The sequence below is a fragment of the Meleagris gallopavo genome, chromosome 1 (assembly GCF_905368555.1).
Source record: "Meleagris gallopavo chromosome 1, MGAL_WU_HG_1.1, whole genome shotgun sequence".
In the NCBI taxonomy this organism is placed as follows: domain Eukaryota; kingdom Metazoa; phylum Chordata; class Aves; order Galliformes; family Phasianidae; genus Meleagris; species Meleagris gallopavo.
The window spans coordinates 90,631,267-90,653,315 of NC_139404.1; the positions used below are offsets into that span (position 1 = coordinate 90,631,267).

At 41.9% G+C, this 22,049-nt stretch overlaps 1 protein-coding gene across 3 annotated transcripts in view; it reads left to right on the forward strand.

The window, feature by feature from the left end:
* Positions 1-22,049, forward strand: part of PTGFRN (prostaglandin F2 receptor inhibitor) — a 66,724-nt gene that overhangs the window by 7,867 nt on the left and 36,808 nt on the right. For all 3 annotated transcript variants that reach the window (XM_085240519.1, XM_085240512.1, XM_085240506.1), the window contains exon 2: positions 20,929-21,294. In XM_085240519.1, the coding sequence (XP_085096645.1) occupies positions 20,929-21,294 (366 nt within the window). The remainder of the gene's footprint in view (positions 1-20,928; positions 21,295-22,049) is intronic.

Genomic DNA, 22,049 nt, shown 5'->3' on the forward strand with positions numbered 1-22,049 from the left:
ATGACAGCTTATCAGAGAAAAAATCACTCTGATCATCTGGAGATGGGAGGTGGCAAGGTAAGCATCAGCCCTACAGTTCTGTCCTAAAGCAGTGTTGAACTGACATTAAAGCTATTGACTAAGCTCTGGATGCAGGCAGCTGTATTGATAGGCACCTGTCAATAGCTGCAAAATGACTCACTGCCCTAGGTTTGGGAGGGTTTTATTAAAAAAAAAAAAAAAAAAAAAAGAGAGAGAGAAAATAACAGGAGTCAATGGGCATGGAATTGTGGCTGTTGTTAGAAATCACAGGCAGGTGAAGTAAGGTGAGGAAAGATTGCTGGGGGAGGTCACTCTCTCCAGAGAGAAAGGGAATAGCTTGTTTAAAATGGGAGAATGAGATAAAGGTGTGTCTGTGTGGGGTGCTGGAGTTGGGGCAGCTATTGCCAGAAAACAGTCCTGATAGAAGCCACAAGTTTCTTGAAGCTCTGCAAATAAATCTTGAAATGTCTGAGTCTTCTGAGCAAAGTTTTCTGCTCGCCACTGGCAGGTAAATGGAATATCTAATTACGGACTCCTGCAGAGTATGAAACAAGGACTGAAGCGGGATGCGTGTGGCTGCAGGGCATGCTGTGGTGTCTGAATTGATTGTGGTGTCTGCCTTTTGAGTCTGAAAGGGACAGCTGATGGGGGTGGCTGCAGCACTGCTAATAGACTTGCTGGGTGGGGTTGTCCTTCCAAAATAGTATAACAAATGAGTCTTCAGCTTGTGTCTTTGCTCCTGTTCAGAACTGAAGAGGGCACAAAGAGCGTGCCTGTTCCAGACTTTGTCTTCCTGGTAAACCTATAGGGATCAACTAAGATGAGCCAAAGCTACTTGCCAAGGAACTGTTAAAGGTCATTTGAAAGATTTTTCCACTGACCCCTTAGTGTGAGCAGTTGGCTTTTGGTTAGTATATATAGAGATTTTTCTCCCTTCCTGAAGCTGAGACACTTTGCTCTTCATGCAGAGGCTGGTAACATAGATTAATGCCAGGCACATGCCAGGAAAAGGCATCTTCATATCCAGACTTCCTTGCATTAACAGGTCCTATCTAGAACAAGAAGCTAGTCCCCTTACAGTGCTTTCCTGGAACTAATGTATGCCAATCAGGTAAATTGCTGGCTTCTCTTCCTTCTCTATTTTCTTCTTTCATTACACTTCTGATATCGGTGCACTGGGGTGAGAACTCTGTATATGCAGGTTTGGACAAAGTCAGCATGAGTATTTCTGTCATATAAAGTGACAATTTGGGGTCAATAGCCTTTTTGTTCTAGGGTCTTGCTTGCAATTGTGGCACTTTAGCTATGTGACTGTCATGAAGGAACAGTCAGTTTTTGGAATGCAAAGTTAGCTTTCCTCCTCAGAGGAGGCCACTAACATGAGACTTTCTGTACCTGGTGCTTGAGTTAAAATGTGTTCAGAGGAGCAGTTTGCCAGGGGAATGATCAATCACTGAGTCACAGGGTGCACTTTGAAGAAGAACAGGTTGTGCATGGGGGTAGAAAGATATCCGGAGGCTTTGGAAGGTAGGAAGCAATGGCCCAGGCTGCAGATTCTTTGAATGATGTGGTGATGAAAGCTTTGTTACCACTTCACAATGATGGTTTTCATTGACTTGGTCTAATGGTATGAACTCTTGGTTTTTTTGGGGGGAGGGGTGGCTTGGATGTATGGGACGGGAGGTAGAGGGAAATATAGCAGCAAGGTTACCTAGGTCTGAGGAAGTAGGGATATGTGCTCATAGAAGGAGTGAGGCATGCTGGGCCACCTTGAGACCCTTTCCTTAGGACTGTGTGTATGAAAGGTATTGAAGGCTGTATGGGGCTGCTGAATCATGGCCTGAACCTCTGATTGATCACCTGAGTAGAGCAATGAGTCAGCCATGGGAGCACAGGTGAAGGCAATTCACCTGTGCTGTTGGAAGGGGTGGAGCCTGGCTTCACCTCTCCTAGACCCATTTAAGAGCTGACTGCCAGTGGGGGAGGATCTCTTTTGGAAATTCTTCCTCTGGAGTTTTGCAGTGAGCCTAGGATGTGGGTAAGCTTTCTATCTATTCTCTTTTTGTTATTATAATCTGCTCTGTCAAACTCTCTTGTTTATTTCATAATTATAACATCTTTATATTCATTGACTATACAAGGCTTGTTGAGAGGACTTTGTTTTAAGTTAGATATTCTTTCTTCGTACTCAGTTTGCAGACTCTCACGTTGACTAGGATAATATGATGAAACAATTTTGGACTTTACACTTTGTGCAGGTTGTTAGAGGACAAAGATATCTAGTGTAAGACCTTGTACTGTAAAGGAGTGGTGGAGGACAACTAAATTGCAGGCAGTTTAGTAATGTGAAGGCAGAACTTTCTGCTTTTGAGCATGTTGGTATGAGTCTGGCCTACAGGCTGGCCTTGGAGGGCTTATGTGAAATGAATTACTGGTTTTGCTCCACTTCTGGGTGAACATACATAGTCTGACCTGGGAGAAATAAAGGCATGTCCTGGGTGACACAGTAGTCAACAAGTTTGGTCTTTGATGAATGGCTGCATGAGCTCGGTACCTGATCTCTGATGCAAAGCAGCCAGATGTGTGTTGGCTTTGCCTGGCACTTGTCCATGGAAATGGTTGAGAGGAAGTTTGCCCTGCTCTTGTCTGTTCTGTTTGACTGGGTAAGCAAAGAACTTGGGCTTCAAAGTTATTTGAATGCTTCTCATTACTATTTAACATCACTGTTTTGCTTTGCACCTTTCCATAACTGGTTGTTTTTACATGCCTTAGAAATGCATAAATCATAAATTGGCAATTATTTTCTGTATGTACAGCTGAGGAGATTTTTAGCTTGTGTTAATTAATGCCCCTACCTTTAAGACCTCCTTGGAGTCTTGGAGATATACTATTAGATTATGACAGAAAAGTGACCTGAAGACCCTTCTGTTTAGTGGAACCCCAAAATCCCTCTCATGCAGTTGTATGTACAGCTTTTGCAGTAATTCACTTCTGAGCGTTACATTTACCCTAACATTACTTAAAACAGAGGTCTGTAGTACTTCAGAGGCAATCCTGCATGGAGGTAAATCCTGCTGAGTGTGAGCCAATTTTGATGTGACTGTTACAACATATTCTGTTGAATTAAAATTGGATGTCTTGGATGTGGAGACATGCTTTTTAAAGATGTGCAAAATGGAGCAAATATGGCTCCCTGTGCTTTTGTTCAGCTGTGTTGCATCCCGTGGAGAGGGCAGGTTCTTACATTCAGCGTCGTACGGGCATTTGTGGGAACTTGTGGGGATCCATGGCTCTGGTTCAAGAGCCTGAAAGCATCTCCCAGCTGGCCTGCCTGGGCCAAAGCTTTTCTCCGTATCAGAAAAGATGATGTGTGTGCTGTATGTATTGAAACAGATAAAGTGGGGTGAATGGCTACTGAGAAATTTGAATAGAACTCATTTAGAGAGAATTCTGCTTCTCAGATGATGGATACAGTTGAGGTTTTTAGGAGAGTGAATCTTTCTCTTCCTCTCTTTCAGAATGTCTATTTCTGTACATGAAGTCATCTTTTGCTGGCCTTTTCTTTCCTCCATTTGAATCCACTACTACCTAAACAGTCGTCTCAGCAGTGTCAGAAGTATGAATGCTGGCAAAGGTTTTGTCAGCTTGTCTGGGTTGTTTAGCTCTGCAGGAGAATGAAATTGTGCAGAGGTTCCTCACTGCATCTCTACCGAAATGAGGACTGGTATGGCATCTCTTCCAGTGGATCAGTTGGCCTAAAGAACGCTAAGGAATATTGCCTTAGATCACTGTGCTTACGTAAATATACTGGTATTAGATTATACAGTTATTCTGTGACTTGAAGTTATAATTCTGATTATGACTTCTGCTGCGTGTGTGCTGAATTATGCATTGTGTGGAAGCTGTCACAAGTTTCAAGTAATAACAAAACTGGAGTTTAAAACCAAGTGAGCTCTGAAATGAAATAGTTGTCAGAATACTCTTTGAATTTATGGTGATAGTCACAGAAAAATAATAATGTCCATTTCTAGATTCTTTTTTTCACATACTTAGTATCTTTTAATTCTCACTTTGCTCATTTATTTTTTAATATTGAGATAGAAACTAAGTGGAACCAATTAGTGTTTTCTTTCCTCTGTCCTTTCAGTACAAGAATGTCGTCAAAGCCCTGGAGCATGTCCAGAAAAGGGCAACAGAATTGTGAAGGGTCTGGAACACAAGTCTTATGGGCAGCGGCCGAGAGAACTGGGATTGTTCAGTCTGGAGAAGAAGAGGCTCAAGGGAGATTTTATAGCTCTCCCCAACTGCCTGAGGAGGTTGTAGCGAGGTGGGGGGTCAGCCTCTTCTCCCATAAAACTAGTGATAGGACAAGAAGGAATGGCTTCAAGTAGTGCCAGGGGAGGCTCAGGTTGGATGTTAGGAAGCGTTTCTTCTCTGACAGCATGGTGAGATGCTGGAACAGGCTGCCCAGGGAGGTGGTGGAGTCACCATCCCTGAAGATGTTCAAGAATGATGTGGATGTGGTACACTAAGGAACACATTCAGAGGGGAAATATTGCTGATAGGTTGACAGTTGGACTAGATAATCTTGGAGGTCTTTTCCAACCTTGGTGATTCTTTGTTTCTATATTGCTGGTGCTTAAGCACAATAATGTGGACAAACATTGAACTAAGTGATGTCCAGGCTTAGCAGAAGCTTGTGAAATCAGGCTGAGGAAGTCTGTCCTTCTGCTCACTCCCTTCACAGGCAGAAATTAAAGAGCCTCAATTTAAACTCTTCCCTGCAGGGTGTTTCCCATAACTCCAGAAGTGGTCCATGGTCTTAGCTTGTCCTTGATATTTCTGATGTGCGTGTGCTTCAACACTATTCAACCGTGATATATTTCTCCAAAGATAGATAAATGGTGAAACAGTGATGCTAAATTTGTTATTAACTTCCAGTATGGACATCCAGGGATGCGGCTTTCACCTCTGCTGTTGTTTCAGGCTCTCTGCATAGAACTTAGAGCCTTGGCTTACGGTTGGTAGGTGGGCATCACTCTGAGCTTGGACTAAAATGTGTGTAAGTATGGATCTTCCACATACAAAATAGGGCTATGATTATAATTTCAATTGAGTTCTGCTTACATGGTGATTTTTTTTTTTTTTTTTTTCAGTGGTAATTGCTTGCCCGGCCATGCCTGAGACTCTTCCCTAGCAGTCAACTATGTACATAACCTTTCTTAAAGAGCTTATCAGCTAGGAATAAGAAGTGTTTTTGATGATTTAGAGGACTGTGCCCGAGAGCTTTCTTTTTCCAGAGATTTTGTAATCTGAATAATGTGATGTGAGTACAGCTTTATTAGAATTGTAAACTCCCATAATGATCAGAAGGGAAGAATGCATCTGCCAGGCAGATTAATGAAGATGGTTCTTTTCATCAGTAGAGAGATTTTTTCAATAGAATCTCAGAGAATTCTGGGAGATCTTAGTGATTGTACTAAGCGTCTATAGATGATGGATAGGAAGTGAATTTCTTGTGTTGACCTGCTACAAGATGAAAGTACTGCAATGTGAAAAGGCCAGGCAAAAATCTCAATACTTTAAAGCTGCCAAGGGAAGATAATTAGGAAAGTGTTTAAGTGATTTTTTTTTTTTAAACACCTATTTTCTTTAGTAAAGTGGATCTCCTTGTATGATAAAAGCAGAGCGCTTCCTTTCAGTAGGGATAGACTGGACTTCTGTCCTGTACTTCAAGACTTTGTAGCAATCTCTTGTCCGAGGCTTATTTATTCCTTGTGAAAAGGTCAAAGATCTTAAAATAAAATGTGTTTTGTCTGGGGAAAGGCAAAACCCAAACTAGTAGTGTGTTCTGTATCCTACATCTTGGTTCTTTGTAGGGGCTTAGGCTATAAAACTGCAACAGTGGAGGCATTTATAGGCTGCTGTTGCGTTACATTATGGCTGGTGCTCTTCTGCTTGGATTCTTTGAAATGTCTTAATTTGATGTTGTGTGTTTTAACTGACTGAAGCTCCTGGGAAGTGCTCTTCAGATCGTTAATCTCTTAAAAACCTGTTCTTATTTCTGAAAAATTTAGTGGGGACGCAGGGAGTGAGGTGAGGCAGAAGTCGTGTGGTTAAGTGTAGTGCTCTGTAAATGCTTTCCCTTCTGTGCAGCTCTTTACCAGCAGCAGGAGTGCCTACAAGGAACTTTGTTGTTTTCTTACAACAGTAATAATTCTGATTGCTGTCTAATAGCAAACAGGCTTTTGTTATAGCATATTTCCTGTTGTTGCACAGCGTTCAGTGCCATTTCTGCTTATCGTACTCTGCTAATGCTTGTGAGAGCAGGCTTTCACTTCAGTTTACTTGCATCCTACGTGACAAAAGCACACCTCTTGGGTATAGTCTGGTGCTGTGCAGCTGCATCTCACATGTGTTTTTCACCTGATTTTCTTATGTATAGGTCAGCATTCTGCATTTGCACTCTTGAAGATATGTCGGTTCATACTGTCCTTGCTGCTAAGGCTGGGTGAATAGTTAGTTCTCCTTGACCTCTCGTGACACGTTATGGAAAAGGATCAGGACTTGCTCTGTATTTTGTACGGCAGTGTTTCTTGGTGTTGCTTTTCTGAGCCTAATCAAAAGTACCTCTGGGGAGTAGGAACTCTCCTTCTGTGTGTTGAGTCCACCTCTGTTACCAGAGTGCCGTTTGTGAGCGAAGGGGACAGTTCAGAGGGATGCACTTGAGCTAAAATGAGCTAAAATCTGGAGTACTGTGTCCAGTTCTGGGCTCCCCAGTACAAAAAAGACAGGGATCTCTTGGAAAGAGTCCAGCGGAGGGCCACAAAGATGGTGAAGGGCCTGGAGCATCTCCCCTATGAAGAAAGGCTAAGTGAACTGGGTCTGTTTAGCCTTGAGAAAAGAAGACTGAGAGGGGACCTGATCCAGGTTTATAAATATCTGAGGTGTGGCGGCCATAGTGGTGAGGCCAGTCTCTTTTCAGTGGTACGTGGAGACAGGACGAGGGGAAACGGACATAAGCTGCAGCATAGGAAGTTTCGCACGAATGTGCGTAAGAACTTCTTCACGGTGAGAGTGACGGAGCACTGGAACAGGCTGCCCAGGGAGGTTGTGGAGTCTCCTTCTCTGGAGATATTCAAGTCTCGCCTGGACGCCTACCTGTGCGACCTGGTGTAGGGAACCTGCTTTGGCAGGGGGGTTGGTCTCGATGATCTCTAGAGGTCCCTTCCAACCCCTACAATTCTGTGATTCTGTAAAATCTCAAAGATGCTTAGGAGATGCTACTGAGAATCTTTTCTCACTGTTTAAAAGCATGGACTGCTAATTTTAGTGTCTGTGGGCAAGTCTGCTGCTTTCCTGGTGATTTTTAACACCCTCAAATTTCTAAATTGCTGTTGTATTTTCCATGTTCTGTTCACGTGGTACTCTATATTGTGTGCTGTTAGACAGCTGCTGTGCTTGCACCGGGCATCATTTCTTTTCAGTCAATGCTAAAATAGTTCTTCCCTTGTGTTAATGCAGTGGCTGGCGTAAGACTTCTGAGATTTAGCCTGCAGTGTGTTCTTGCTGATGCAGTGGTTGTTTGCAACTTGCATTGTTGTCTTCTTATGCTGTAAGTGTGCACTGATTCAGGAGCCTGCAAATGGCTGTTGTGCTCTCTGGTGGGACGAAGTTGAGCTGTGGAGTTGGTTTTTTTTTTTTTTTTTTTTTTCGGTTGTGAAATTGATTCCGAGTCCTGCCTGTTCTTCCCAGTACAGCAAATGTGAGGATGCCTAGGGTGCGTGCAATCTGCTGTCTGTTTCAGTGTAAGCTGATTATAAGAGCTAGTTACAGAATAATTTCACAAATCTAAGTTTCACCCGTATAAACAGTTCCTTATTTTGTACGTAGATTGTCTTATAAGCAGTGTAACCCTGGGACAGCTTTGCAAGGAGACTGGAGCAGAAAAGAAACAAGTGGTTTCCCTCTGGGCTTCTCTCAGAAATTGTTTTCCTCTTCTTGCTGCTTTAACATTGTGTCGGTTCTCTACCTGCCTTTCTCTCCTATGTTGTGCCCCCCAGGGTTCCCTCTCTTCTGATTTTAAGAATTACTTGAACATTTGGTATTCTTCCATTCTTTTTCTTGCCTCCTCACCACCTGAGGAGCAGGCAGTGGAAAGAAGGATATCTCCTTCACACTGCTAAAGCTGGAGAGGAAGCAGCGTGACGCCTAACATCCATTTGGCCTTGCATCGTGCCTCTGACAGCAGCCAGGGCTGTGGATGCCTAAGGAAGGGTGAGCACACACTGTGACCATCCTCTCACCACCATCTGTAGCTTAGAGACCTCATAAGTTAGAGGTGGTATCCCCGTGTTTAACCTCAAACTTTTCCTCCCAAAGCCTGCTGATCAGTGGGTATTGCATTTGACCTCTTGAAGTTTCATTTTCTGAAGTGTGCTGGGTGAGGGTGCATATTGACTGATCTTTGCGTGTTAACTTTCCCTTCCACTTATATCACCTGTGATGTTGACCTTTCTGTATGCAGCATGCCAATGACAGCAGCAAAGTCAATACTTTTGAGATATATTTTTTAAAAGTGGGAGTAACAGGAAGCATTTTAAGATGTGTATTTAGGCATGCTTATCTGAAAATTAGTAGCTAATGGCTGAATGCCAAATACTAAGATTCCAAGAAGCAGTACATTGCAATGCAGTCTCTGCTATATGGCTTTCTTGATATTCTGAATGTCTGATACGGTAAAACTCTTCCTAAGTTTAAGTGTATGTGACATTCTGTAGTGCTGTGTGTTACTGTGTATACAAGGGAGGCCATTCAGCGTTGATTGTAGAGAAAAGAGTAGATACTATTGCAAATGCTGCAAGTTAGTTGTAAAAGGAGCAGTGAAAACTTGCCGGCCTGTAATATAAAGGGGAAAAAAGGCTTTTCATTTGTGATGGGGAACAAGAGGTGACTGCTTGACTTCTTCAGCCAGGGACTGAATTGATGAGCTTCACTGTTCTGCTACTGGAGATAACAAAATACCCACACTGAATGCAGGGTGAGGTTTTCAGAGGTGATAGAGGGCTTGAGGCGGCGAGCTTGAAATGTTACAAAGAGACTTGGCTCCCAAGGTTAATACTCAGGGTTTTTTGAAAGTTGAGCCTTTTGATTTCTTGAACTAGCTAACTTTGCTCACCAGAATGGAGTGTTGTGGGTTTTTTCTTTTTCTTTCTTTGTTTCTTTCCTTTTTTTTTTTTTTTCCTGCTTGCTCTAGAAAAGACGGGTACAAAAGTACAAAAGATTTTGTTTCTCTGTAGTGTGAGGGTAATCGGGAGCAGAACTGCACCAGGTGTGAGTTTTGCATGAGGTAGTTCAGCTCTGTGTGGATTTTGGAATCCTTCATGTGTTGCCACATGCCTGTACCTGTCCACCCATCCCAGCAAGTATCCTCATTTTACCTAGTCTTGGTAAAGCAAGCAGCAGCCTCGTACGATGCCTTTTCCTTTTGTGTCAAGAACTGCTTTCTAGAGGTAGAATTCAAGGAAAAGGCAGGTAATTACACAGCTAATTTGCCTTCAGACTCTTGGAGACAGTGTTTGCTGGCAAGTTTTCAGCTCTTGCACACTCTTTTCAGAAGCTTTTGGCTGTGGAATTTGTTGGGCAGGGTTAAGCAGCACTGCAGAGAGTGGGCGGTTTTCATATCCGAGGCGTACATGTGTTGATGGCTTAGCTCACATTTATGACTTAGTGAAGAGTTCCCATTTCCTCATTGAAATTCTAGAGTTAGACATGAACAGTCCCTTAAGTATCCTTTGGGAGGAGTGTGCAGGCAATATCTTTGTTTCCATTTTCTTTGGGGTTAGGATTGAATTTCTGAGGTGAATCTCCTTAGAGCACACCTGCTGTGCTTCAGTTGCCCTCGAGTCTTTGGCCTATGGCACTAAACCCAGCCTGGGGCAAACCCCCAGCATAGTGTGGCTCTGGAGGCCTCAACGCCAGCAATCCTCTACCTAAAATCTCCTACAATCTTTTCTCCTTTGAGACTAGCTGCTAAAGTAGACAGTTGTGCTTATCTTGTGATTTTGTAGATGGTGGGATAGAAGCTTTTCCTGTATTTTAAATCATAGAATCATTTGAGTTGGAAGGGACCTGTATAGGCCCTCTAGCTTAACTGCCCTGCAATGAACAGAGACACCTACAGCTCCATCAGGTGTTCAGAGCCCTGTCCAGCCTGACCTCAGATGTCTCCAGGGACTGGACATCTACTACCTCTCTGGACAACCTGTTACAGTACCTCACTACCCTTACTGAAAAAAACTTTTCATTTATATCAAGTCTAATTCTCCCTTCTTGTAGTTTGAAACCATTTTCCCTTACTCTGTTACAACATACCCTGCTAAAGTGTCTGTCCCCTTCCTTCTTGCAACCCCCCAAATATTAGTGAAGTAAATAAACAGAGTGTCTTGTGTTCCATCTACTGTCTAAATAGCTTATTCTCAATTTTCAGGAGTCTTAATGTAAGGAACCTGATTGATTTAAATGTTGTTTTTTCTTTTGAAGTTTTTTTTTCTGGTGTCTCTGGAACTGCCTGTGTTGATATATATATCTCTTTCAAACAATGAGGAGTACTGTGGCATGCCTATTTCAGAGCCAGCTGTTTTGCAGACCCATCTGGGGATAATTTTATTTAATGTTTTGTGTGGGGTTACTCAGACTCTCTTACAGACCTTGACTTGAGACCCCGTGCATCATTTAGATGCTGTTTTATGTCCCTAATCTCTTGTATTTTTCTTATCTAGACCCCTTCCTTCCTCTTGCCCCCTCCCTACCAGCAGTCTTCTCCTTTGCAAGATGGAGGCAATCCTGTAATGAAAAATATCTCTTCCTGAGGCAAGGATAATTTAACTTGTTCATGGTTGTTGGTTTGTTGTGTGTGTGTTTTTTTGTTTTTTTTTTTTTTTTTTTGTTAATGCTAGCGACCGGATAAGCTGCCTTTTCTGGGGCAGGAGAATTTCTCATAGTTGGTCCCTTAGCAAATAACAGAAGCTCAGGCACAAGTATTGTCAATACCTTGCACTCCTGTTCTCAATAACAGAATTAGTTATGTAAACCTTATATTAAAGAAGGAAGAGCCCTGGTGTGTCTTAAATCATGCTTTGTGTGTACACGCATGCGTACAATTCCTTCTTGTCTAGGAGAAAAATATCTGTGCTCCTAACATGCAGGCTCTATAGAGATTAGCATACTAAACAGTGTTGCTCTGCATGACCTGAAATTGGCTTTGAGTGCTAATTGGATCTGTGGGTTTTGAGGGGGGGGGGAGGGGGCTAGAAGACATTGCCCTCTCGTTTTCCAGATTGCAGGCAAGAGTATAGACAAGGTGGGAGTATAGGTGTCTGTGAGGAGTGAACTGAGCTCCTGAGCTATAGGGTTACTAGCTCATAGAATTGAAGCTGTCTCCTGTGCTCTTGCTTATGTCTTGACTTAGCTGTGCAGATCTTTCTCATCATTATGTTTAGAAATGTGATGATACGGGGAAATGAATACCAAATTAGATTACAGGTGTTCCTGGTTTCAATTTCTGACACCTCCTGTTGTCCTGCATGCATGTGCTCTAGTTGGTAGTCTGTCCAGGTGTACCTTCTACAGCCAAATCACTGGCAGTAGCCATGCTTCTGCACTTGACTGTGCATGCTGACACAACATAGGTGCTTATTCCTGTTCCATAACACCTGTTCTGTGTGCATCTGTTGTTGGCATTTCTAATGTGGCTTCTTGCTTGGAAATTATGTATGTTGAAGATGGACCGTTAGATAATTAAATTACAGTTAAAGAGGATTAATCCATAAACACTGAGATCCATCCCTCTATGGGCTCCTATAGCTGCAGATCAATTGTCAAGCACTGAGCTGGAGTGGGCCAGTGCCATATGCTGCCATGGCCAGCGGTTTCAGCAGCCTTGCTGACTAGTCACTGCCTTCTGTAATCTCTCACAACAGCAGATGCAGAGGGAGTGAAGCTGTCCTGGATCCCAAACCTGTCAGAGAGTCTGAGCCTGACATGGGTGCTGGGATGCTCCAAGTGGTGGCTGCTGTCTCCTGCAATCAGGCTTGGCTCTGGTGCTGGTTTTACTGAGGTTGCTTCTCTCATCTCAACAGTGGAATGCTTGCTGGGAAATTAGCCTCTGTGTACTTGAGAGTTGAAAAGATCCTCTGCTAGAGGTTTTGGGAAAGTAACGGGTAAGGCTCATGTCTGAATTATTAAAGCATGCATGTGGCTCTTTTTAACTCCTCTGCCAATCCCCTTTAGGCTTCACTTGTCTTTAGAGAGGATTTCATCTGATATAGATGAAGTGTGGGGTTGAATTGAGGTGGACTAGGACCACCAAATTTGAGCAGGTAAAACAAACAGAAGCTATTCTGGTGTTTGTTTTTGTTTGTTTTTAATGAATGAAAAGCTGTAAGTAAAAGCCATACTGGATTTAGCACTTCTTATATTGGAAAATGTGGTTAATAGTTTTGGATATTACCTAGCAGTAAAGATAACTGAAAAAAAAGACGACCTGCTTCACACCATTAAAAACTAGTGTCTGCTGCTCTGGCAAGAAAGGAGGGATAATAATAGAGATTGGTTTGGGGAGAGGGGAGGCAGGAGCGTTCTAAGATTTCCCTTTTAAAATAAATATTTTGTGAAATTACATAGCAGTGTGCTTCACAGACTTATAGAATCATAGAATGGCTTGAGTTGAAAGGGACCCTAAGGATCATCGAGTTCCAACCCCTTTGCCACATGCAGGGCCACTAACCTCCAGATCTAGTACTAGTCTAGGTTGCCCAGGGGCCCCTCCAACCAGGTCTTGAACTGGTTGAACAATATGTGCATCTTTTTAAAAGTCTTTTGACATAAATACATTTCCCTAGTTTTACAAATTTCCCATCTTTTCTAGGTGCCATGTTAAAATCATGCTGGTTAAAAAATTTATTAGCTTTTATAGTTTAACACGGTCTTAGATTTTTTTGTCTCGTGTTGGATTTTCATGCTCAGTGTGATTTTACTTAATGCAAATTTAGAAATCATTTATTCTAGACTGATTGTTTCCTCAATTAAATCCAAAGAAGAATGTTCAGTTCAATACTAGAGATGTGCTACATTCTACACAGAGCAAAGAGGATGGTTGGTCTCTGCCCGGAGGAAATTACAATATAGAGCAAATGGATTTGGGCTGCTCTGCTTGGTTCCAGCTGCTCTGGGAAAGATCTACAGTAACAGATAAGTTAATGATGTTGGAGAATAGTATTAATTTTAATTCTGTATATTCCAGTTTGAGGACTTCTTTAATATTGGTAAATGTATGCAATCCTTTTGAGTTTGAATTCATATATATATATATATATATATATATATATATATATATATATATATATATATATTTATATATTTATATATTTATATATTTATATATTTATATATTTATATATTTATATATTTATATATTTATATATTTATATATATACATATACATATTTTTCCCATGACCTTCTTCCCCACAAAAGAAAATGTGGAGATATTTTTGAAATGGCATTTCTGCAAATTTTTGCAGCCTTGCTTCCAGCTCTGCCAGCTCTTCGGCTTTGAGTTGTGGGCTTTACTGCTTTGTCAACTTTTTTTCTTAAAATGTAACATATTGAACATCTCCTCTTGCAACACAATTTGCTTCTGAAGCAGAACAGCAGAAAATCACCTGTCTGGTGTGGCAGTTTAAATACCAGTTACAGAGCCCTCTGCACTTTTTGGGTCTGTTATCACCAGGTAGCCTAAATGGAGTGTTCTGGCAAGTTAGGGCAAAAGTGGAGTTCTGTGAGAATGTTTGGAGAAAAGTCAATGAAGATCAGTAACAGGGGCAGGTCTTTCAGGTAAGACACAGGAAGAAGCAGCATGTTGACTCTTGCATTTCTTTTTTTCTCTCGTTCCCCCTTTGCTCCCAGCTGCACTTTGGAGGCTTGTCAAAAGTGCTTCATTATCTTTAGGCTTTTATCTTCAACTGTCAGTCAGTGAAAGGGAAAGGAAATAGAGATCATATGTGATACAGTTGTTTGACATCCCAAAGAATTTAAAACACAGTCTTCAGTATTATCTCTGCCTGTTAGGCGTTTCTGTTGGGACTGGTGCTGCCACAGTTTTTTGCCCTCTTAAGGCGCTCAGTTTATCAACCCAGCATTTTGCTTTACATAGCTGGGAAAGGTTTATATGTCTCCCTTTTTCCCCTGCACTCCTATAGCATACCTATCCTTATGACTGGGAAAAGCAGCACTGTACTTTGGGATCTGGGCTGTCTTCAGCAAATGATAGCTCTGTTGAATTAGTGATGCGACAAGAAGTAATGGCCTCAAGTTGCACCAGAGGAAGTTCAGGTTGCATATTAGGAAATGTCTCTTCTCAGAAAGAGTGGTACAGGCTGCCCAGGGAGATGGTGGAGTCACCATCCCTGGAGGTGTTCAAGAGCCATATTGATGTGGCACTGAGGGACATAGTTAGTGGGCATAGTGGGGAGGTGTTGATAGTCAAATTGGGTGATCTTAGTGGTCTTTTCCAACCTTAACAATTTTGTGACTGTATCACACATGCAACCTGTTTTCTGCTTTACTAGTTTCTAATGTAGGTTATGGTTCCTTCTACTTATGTTGCAGCAGAAATAGTTGCAGAAGCACTTAAGGAAAATTCCTGTAGCTTATTTTGACAAATAGATAATGGAGTGGGTTGTTTGCTTGGGTAAATGAGATGCCAGTCTGTTGGTCTTCAAAAGGGAGGAGCGGAAGAAGGGTGAGATGCTTTATTCGTGATAACCGTGAGATCATCTAAACGGGCATTTTCAAGAGAGGCAGTCACTGTAGCAGAGATGGGGCAGAGGAAGGAGGCTTTTCTTCTTGTGATTCAGTTAAGATTTTTCAAAGTAGATCTCTTTGACCAGTGCAGATAGTAAATTTAGTGTATTTTATATGGTGGAGTACTGTTTTCTTACTGTCTCTGACTTCTTAGATAATGCCTTTTGACTGCTCTTGCCAGGTCTGGACTTGCCAATTACTTTGTGTTTACCCAAAGGAATATCATCCTGACACTCAGGCTGGGCAGAAAAGTCAGGCCTAATTCATTGAATGGTTATCTGGCCCACCGTGGAGTGGATGCACCATAGGATAACTAGGAACTGTGTCTCAGTGAAAGCCTTCAGGTCTGTTTAGGTGCATTTGAAATCATTTTTTGTGGGAGAAAGGTGGGGTGAATGGAAAAAAACAGCAGGTCATTACTGTGCTGCAGGAGATGTTATTTTAATCCTTTCCTGTGAATCTTAATCCATGTGGTACAGATAGAGATGGAGCCCAGCTGTGAAGGTATTCACTTTTTCACCCAGTGCTGGAGATGTGGCTTTTCTGAGATCTCTCAGATGGCGTGGAGATGAGAGCAATCTGACAGCCTTGCAGTTTGATAGCGTTTCTGAGGCTTCACTTAAGATGCAGTATGCGTTTCTTCATCCTGATAGAGATAATGGGTTTTAAGCAATTACACCCAGGCTAATTCCTTTTGATAAGAGCTCTCCATTATCTAAAAAAAGAATCCCAGCCGCCTGGGAAAGAACAGTGTAAATGTCTCTCTCATGAACTCTTTCGTTTGCTCTTCTCTGATATGTTCAGATGATGCACTGCAGATCTTTCAAGCCGTAAAAGTCTACCGATGCTTTTTTAGGTAGAGAGTATTGCAGTCAGGGAGGTGTAACAGCACTGTTGCACTGCAAGGTGCAGAGCTCTGTCTGCTTCAGGTAGGCTAGTACAGTGATTATAGTTTAGACAGCAGGGATACAATTGGTCTCTCTTACAGGAGCCCTTTGTTCCTTCCCAGTGCAGGCTGTTTGGTTGTAAGGGACAGGTTGCATCTGCTGATTAAGATGATCTAAATTTTGTAATATGGAAGAAGTAGCAAGAAAGCAAGAGCCTACCATTATATCTAGAATAAATTCCAGCCCCTACTGTGTGTCGCTTTGCACTGGAAAGAAGAGTGTGATGTTGGTGCACGTTATGCAGGGATGGTAAGAGATCTCACTTATTTCTAAGACCGGTAAAGATATTTCAATAGTCAGTTGAATTTCTGGTAGCTTAAAAAAGTATAATTTCTTGTATTCTCCTTGATCTCCCTGTCTTTTTCTCTTCTACATAAACAATGTAGGATAGAAGATTTAATTGATGGCATTTAAAAACATGTGCATGGGGGTAATCTCAAAGCATTATACTGTTTACGTAAATGTGCGACTTCTAGGAAAACCATATTATGTATTTAAATACATGTATATTGTGTTAACAGCATTGAAAGGTGTTCAGACATTGTAAATGTAGTTGTTGTATTTCCTTCTTTCTTTCTCCTAGCTAGTTGTGTGTGGCATTCTTGATGTGGAGCTGCCTGATGATAACTAAAACTGGGAGAGAAGGCAAGGAGAAAAGGGGGAGATTGGTGATAAGGATTATAACCTCTACTGCTGGTATGCCTTGGTTTTCCTTCCCTGGAGAAGCGTGGCATGCTGCCTGTCCTGTACCTGGCTGCTGGCTAGGAAGCATTGCTGAGTGCCTCCTGCTGGGGGCCTGAGCAACTCTTCTCAGAACAGAGGAGGAGGATTTGTGTGGACATGTCTGAGGTGGGACAAAAACAATGGAAAAAAAAATTTTTTTTCCTTCCAATTTGGAAGATGACTTCACAAATGCTGTACTAAGCAGTTTGTTGTACAGCAGTGGGAGACAAGGTGTTTTGCTTGAAATGGGATGCAGAAGGGGCAGCTATTTGTAGTGGTAAATCCATCGCTCAATCTCCAGTATGGCACAAGAAGGGTTGTCCACGTTCAACTGCCTCCTTTAGACAGGGCTGCAGCGAAGTGGTACCTAGGTGGAAAATATATGGAGGATTTCCCAGAGGAAAAATCATTACCACCATTTGCAGAGTTGCCCGCAGCATTTTGTTCTGTCATAAACTGTTGTGAGTTTCAAAGGGTTGCTGTATTTCCTTCCAAGATATGGTAATATGTAGTTGGCAAATGAAACAACCTTTTGTTTAGAAAGCTCTTCTGAGGTGCCTTTGGGATGAAAGGCATCAGCAACATTGTCGTTACATCTCTTGTGACTGCCTTGGTTGAGGAACTGGACTATGTGAGACTTGAGTTCTTAGTCTGAGCCAATTTACTGAGTCGTCAGCTCTTACTTTTTTGGCTTTAATTGGCTTCCTACTGCATGTCACATTGCATTTTCCTTTGGAAGGAGGATGTAGAAAGTCGACCTCCTTCTCTGGGCTGCCGAGAGAACAAGGTTTCTTATTAGGCAGAGCTGTCTAGTGTGGGCTGGAGGCAGCACCTTGTATAAGAGAGCACTGAAGCAGAATTGTGTTCTTTGCAGTAAGAATATCGTCCCAGTCTTGTGAGCAACTCCACAGATTACTTCTTGTCATGTTATTTCACAAATGATATGAAAATATGTAATCGGTGTGATGATGAGGCTCCTAGGAGACTTTCTTTATCAGTGATAATGTCCCTAATGTAGGAGGAAAGCCCACCAGCTCTTCTCCTGAAGAGCTGGCACTTGTTGAAAGTTTGAACAGAATGGTTGTTCTGTAGGTCCTGTGTGATTTTGCTGCTTTGTTTTCTTGGCTATCCTAAAAACTTTCCATACTTCTCTTCTTTGAAAGGTTTTAATGTAATGACAGCAATAAGATGTTGCATCTTGGTGATGGGATAAATTAATTTAAGTACTTCATGCAACGTTGGTAAGAAACGACTACTAGCTCAAAACTGCAAAGCTGTGTCTGGAGTGTCTTGCTTCTATATTATTGATATGTCAGTCCCCAATTTGTTGTTGTGTCTTGATACATACTTTGCCTTTTGTTTTGGAAATAGTTCCTTTCTATTTCATCAGTGATCTGGTAAGTGTAAAAATAGTTTGGCATTTAAGCAATTAATCTTGTACTCAGACAGATTGGATGTTCACAATTGCAGTCAATGATATCAAGCCAGTTATTGAGCTCCTATTAAATACGCATCTTTTTTTTCAGTATCATAAAGACCACCATACTAAATTGTTTGTGTTCTGTTTTGTCACTAATGTATACACTCTTCTGTCCTGCTCCATCTATTTCTACATTTAAATGGTATTCAAATGAATTCATTAAGAACATGTCTCCTTTTATTAACATTGAAATATATTAGGTGTCATGGAAAATAAATGTTCCCAATAAATTTACAGAGTGTGAAGATCTCATAAGAAGATTTCAGAAGAGCTGAACTTTGCTCTGGGAAGATGGAGGTGGGGGTTTGTGATTCTAACAGTGCAAGAACAAAATGTTTGTAAAACCTCCCGTTTATCTCAGAGCAAAAACTCTTTCCAAGGTTGGTGTCTGTAGCTCACTGCCTTCTGCTGCACTTACATGAAATGTTAATCTCTAATGCACGGTGAAGAACATAATGCTTGTTTAGCAGCTAGGGACACTCTTCTGTCGATTGCTGCAGGACAAAAAGCAGAGCCCTGGATTCACGACTTGCTAGATTCTGAGCCTCCTGGGTCACTCAAATGGCAGCTCATCCCTGGAGTATCCGTCCTGTGCGTGCTCCTCCTTACCTGTAGGCACTCAGAGCACAGCAGCTGCTTTGTGTTAAGTTCATATCCTCTTAGCTTGTGATGCTGTCTCTGCGCTTCTGCCTCACAAGTCTCTGTGCCTCTATCCTTCCCTTGTGCCTGCCTCCTCTTAGAAAGATGCCAATCACCCCTACCTTCATTTAATGTCGAAGAGTCTTTAGTGAACTTGGAAGGAAGAGAAACAGAGCTGTCTGTGCTAATCTCAAAGACAAACGTGTTGCCCTTGCCGCATTAGCTGTGCTTTTGTCACCTCTAGATTGGATTAGTGCAGTGCACAGTATGTGAGTCTGCAGCTGAAGGCGCATGCAGAACCGTGTTGTCTGCTTGTTTTAGTGTCACCGGAGAGTATTTTCTAGGGAGAAGACAATGTTTAAGACCAATGCCTTCAGTTGGGATCCTGAGCTGACTTCTTGCACTGGTCTGATCAGAGCCACTTTGGCTGTCAGGCAGTGCTTTGAAGCTTACCTGTTGTTGTTCCTGCTTTCTGTAAAAGGACAAGTTGAAGGATTGAATGGAGCTAGAATGTAAGGTCTAGTGAGAAATACAGTGACTGGAGCCTTTCAACTATTTTTTTTTTTCTTGGTTATTTTTCCATATTCTGGATTTTGATAGACGGTGCTTGTGTTTAGACATATGCCCTTAAACACCTGTGATTGAGAACAAGATGTAGACAGTTGAGATTTTTCCTTTTCTGTTCACACTGGGAAGATGCAGAGAAGTCTAGCTTCTTTATTAAAACTAGTCCATCATTTGATCAGGTATGTAACAGTTTTTTGGGAAGGATATAAGTGAGTAAAAGACCTGTTTTTAATGCAGACTGGTGTTAGTGTAATGAAAGAATATTTACTCTGTTGACTATAGAATACCACAGCACTCAGGAAGGTGAACTTACAGGTGTGAGCCTGTCCATATTAACAGCCTGAAAAACACAGTGTGCTGGGAGTTACCTGTTCTTATCAGCTGCAGAGGTAAAGACAGCGTCAGTCCTCGGTTCAACTGTTTGCTGAACTGTAATTGGAGAAGAAAATCTGCTTTTTATCTTTATAATTCTACTCAGTGTGTGTGCAGCTGCTCATGTTGTTTTTAAATACCCACAGATTATCTTGATTTTTTTTTTTTTTAACACATCCTTCTCAATGCTCCTCTTTATGACAAGTTTCTCTGGGGATGGCTCCTCTCCCTGAGAGTGATTTCTTTGCCCAACCTGGAGTTCCTAGTGGCATGACAGCTCTGAGCCACTCCAGTGTGCAGTCTTGAGGTACTGAATACAACAAGAGATACGTAGGGAAGGCTCATTGCATATATGAATGTTCATGTTGCTGACTGGTGGCTTTACCAGTGTGGCTGGTGAGCAGTTTTAAGTTATTGGACTTCACCTGTGTGTGGGCTGTTTGTTTAAACATGATTTGGCCTGATCCCAGATCAACCTAGTGGTCCAACTGCTCTTGATATTGCCAAGATGGTCTACTTGGTTTTAGCAAGATCAGTGTTCTGGCTTCTGCTTTGCTATACTGCTAAAATATTTAGTTGTGGATATGGAGCTAGTGGGATGTCATAAGAATTTTGTTGTTCCTCTTTGGAGATTGGGGTTAGGTAGTATTCCTCTTGCTGAAAAAGTTTCTATGGCTGGAACTATGAATCAAAGCAGTTTGCTCTTTGGGAAAGTAAGAACCCACCAAAATCCATGCCCAGCTGCTGGGGTTATTATTTGAGCTAAGAGCCAAATAGTCTTTTACCAGGTCCTCTGGCTAACTTAAGTGGTTTGCACTTTTGCCTGAGGCATAACACGTGCCTTGCCATCCCTCTGCAGAGCACTGCCATTGCTCTACTGTCCTTTTAGTTAGACAGTCTCTGTCTAGTTAGATGGACACAGGCTGAGCCCCATGTTTTCCTGTACTCTGGGGGGAGCATGCTCTGTTCCTGCTTCCGTATTCTGAGACTTCCATCAAAGATGAAATGTGTGTTGGAAACAAGCATGGTTACAGAAGTCTGTTCTAGTAATATCTGTTGAAATTAATAATTCCTTACTAAATTAGGAATGAAATAAAGTTTGCCCACACTAAAAATGGTGTTTTTAGGGCTACTGTTCCAATGAGATTAAATATTAACAGGAAAGATTGCTCTTAGTAGTTTTAGCTTTCTGAGGAGTGTGCTCAGCCTTATTCTGTATTGCTCTTTTTTTTTTTTTTTTTTTTTTTTGACAAAGCCTAACCTGGTAATTCTTCTGTTAACTGTCTGCTTTCTCTCTCCTTACACTCCAATGTAGCTTTCTGCAGAGGACGTATTGTGAGGGTGCCCAAAGGCCCTCTTATTCGAGTCGTGGGCACGGAGGTGGTGATCCCTTGCAGCGTCAGTGACTACGATGGACCCAGTGAGCAGAACTTTGACTGGGAGTTCTCCCGAGCAACTGATTTCTTGAGGATAGTGAGTACCTGGGATTCTACGTTCACCTCTGAGGAGTACCAAAAACGTGTGGGCCGCGGGGATATCAAACTGAGACGGAGCAGCAACGATGCTGTGGAACTCGTGATTAGAAACATCCAGCCAACTGACCAAGGGATATACAAATGCTCCACGCCCAGCACTGATGCCACCGTTCAGGGAAATTATGATGCTGAGGTCCAAGTGAAAGGTATTTCTGAAGAGTGAGGTGTGCTCTAAGTTTGGTTTTGGTATTGGTTATAGTTGTACTTCTGATAATGTTAAACTTCACTTGCTTGTGAGCATTGTGATTTTTTTTTTTTCCTGTTGAGTTCTCCTAAAGGCAAAATCCAAAACTGAGAATTACAGTAGTAGTGATGGCACATAAGGTGCCTTTCCCTCTCCTCCCTTTCCTCTCCTCCCCCCCTCTACCCTTTCCCCTTTAAATGGGAAAACTAAGCATTGGGTTTTCTTAAGATGTCTGCAGATACTTTTGGTTACTAAGCCTCCTGATGGACGGGCTAACTTCAGGTGAAAACACAGCTTGTGTTCTCTCCTATTTATAGCATTGTCTAGGAATCTGTATGAAGAAAGTAATCTTCCCTTTTCTCTTTAGCATGTTGTTCCTGCAGTTATGTCCTAGCCTTGCTCTGTCATTTAAAATTCTTAAGTAATAAATGGGGAGATTTTTATTTATTTATTCCTAGTGTTATATCTTTTATTCTCGTGAAAATGAATATGTTTGTGGATGGGAATAACCTGAATGATCCTGCTTGAATGAGAAGCTGTAGTAAGGAGGAGGGTAAATGAAGTTGAATGCTTGTCTTGGCTTGTTTAAAGTGGATCACTAATGAATTTTCAGCTCAATTTCCTTGCTCCTGGAGAATACTTGTATGGAAGAAGAAATGGTTGGAGACATGGTGTCCTCTCATAGTTTTGGTGCCTCGTATCAGAGTAGGTCAGGAT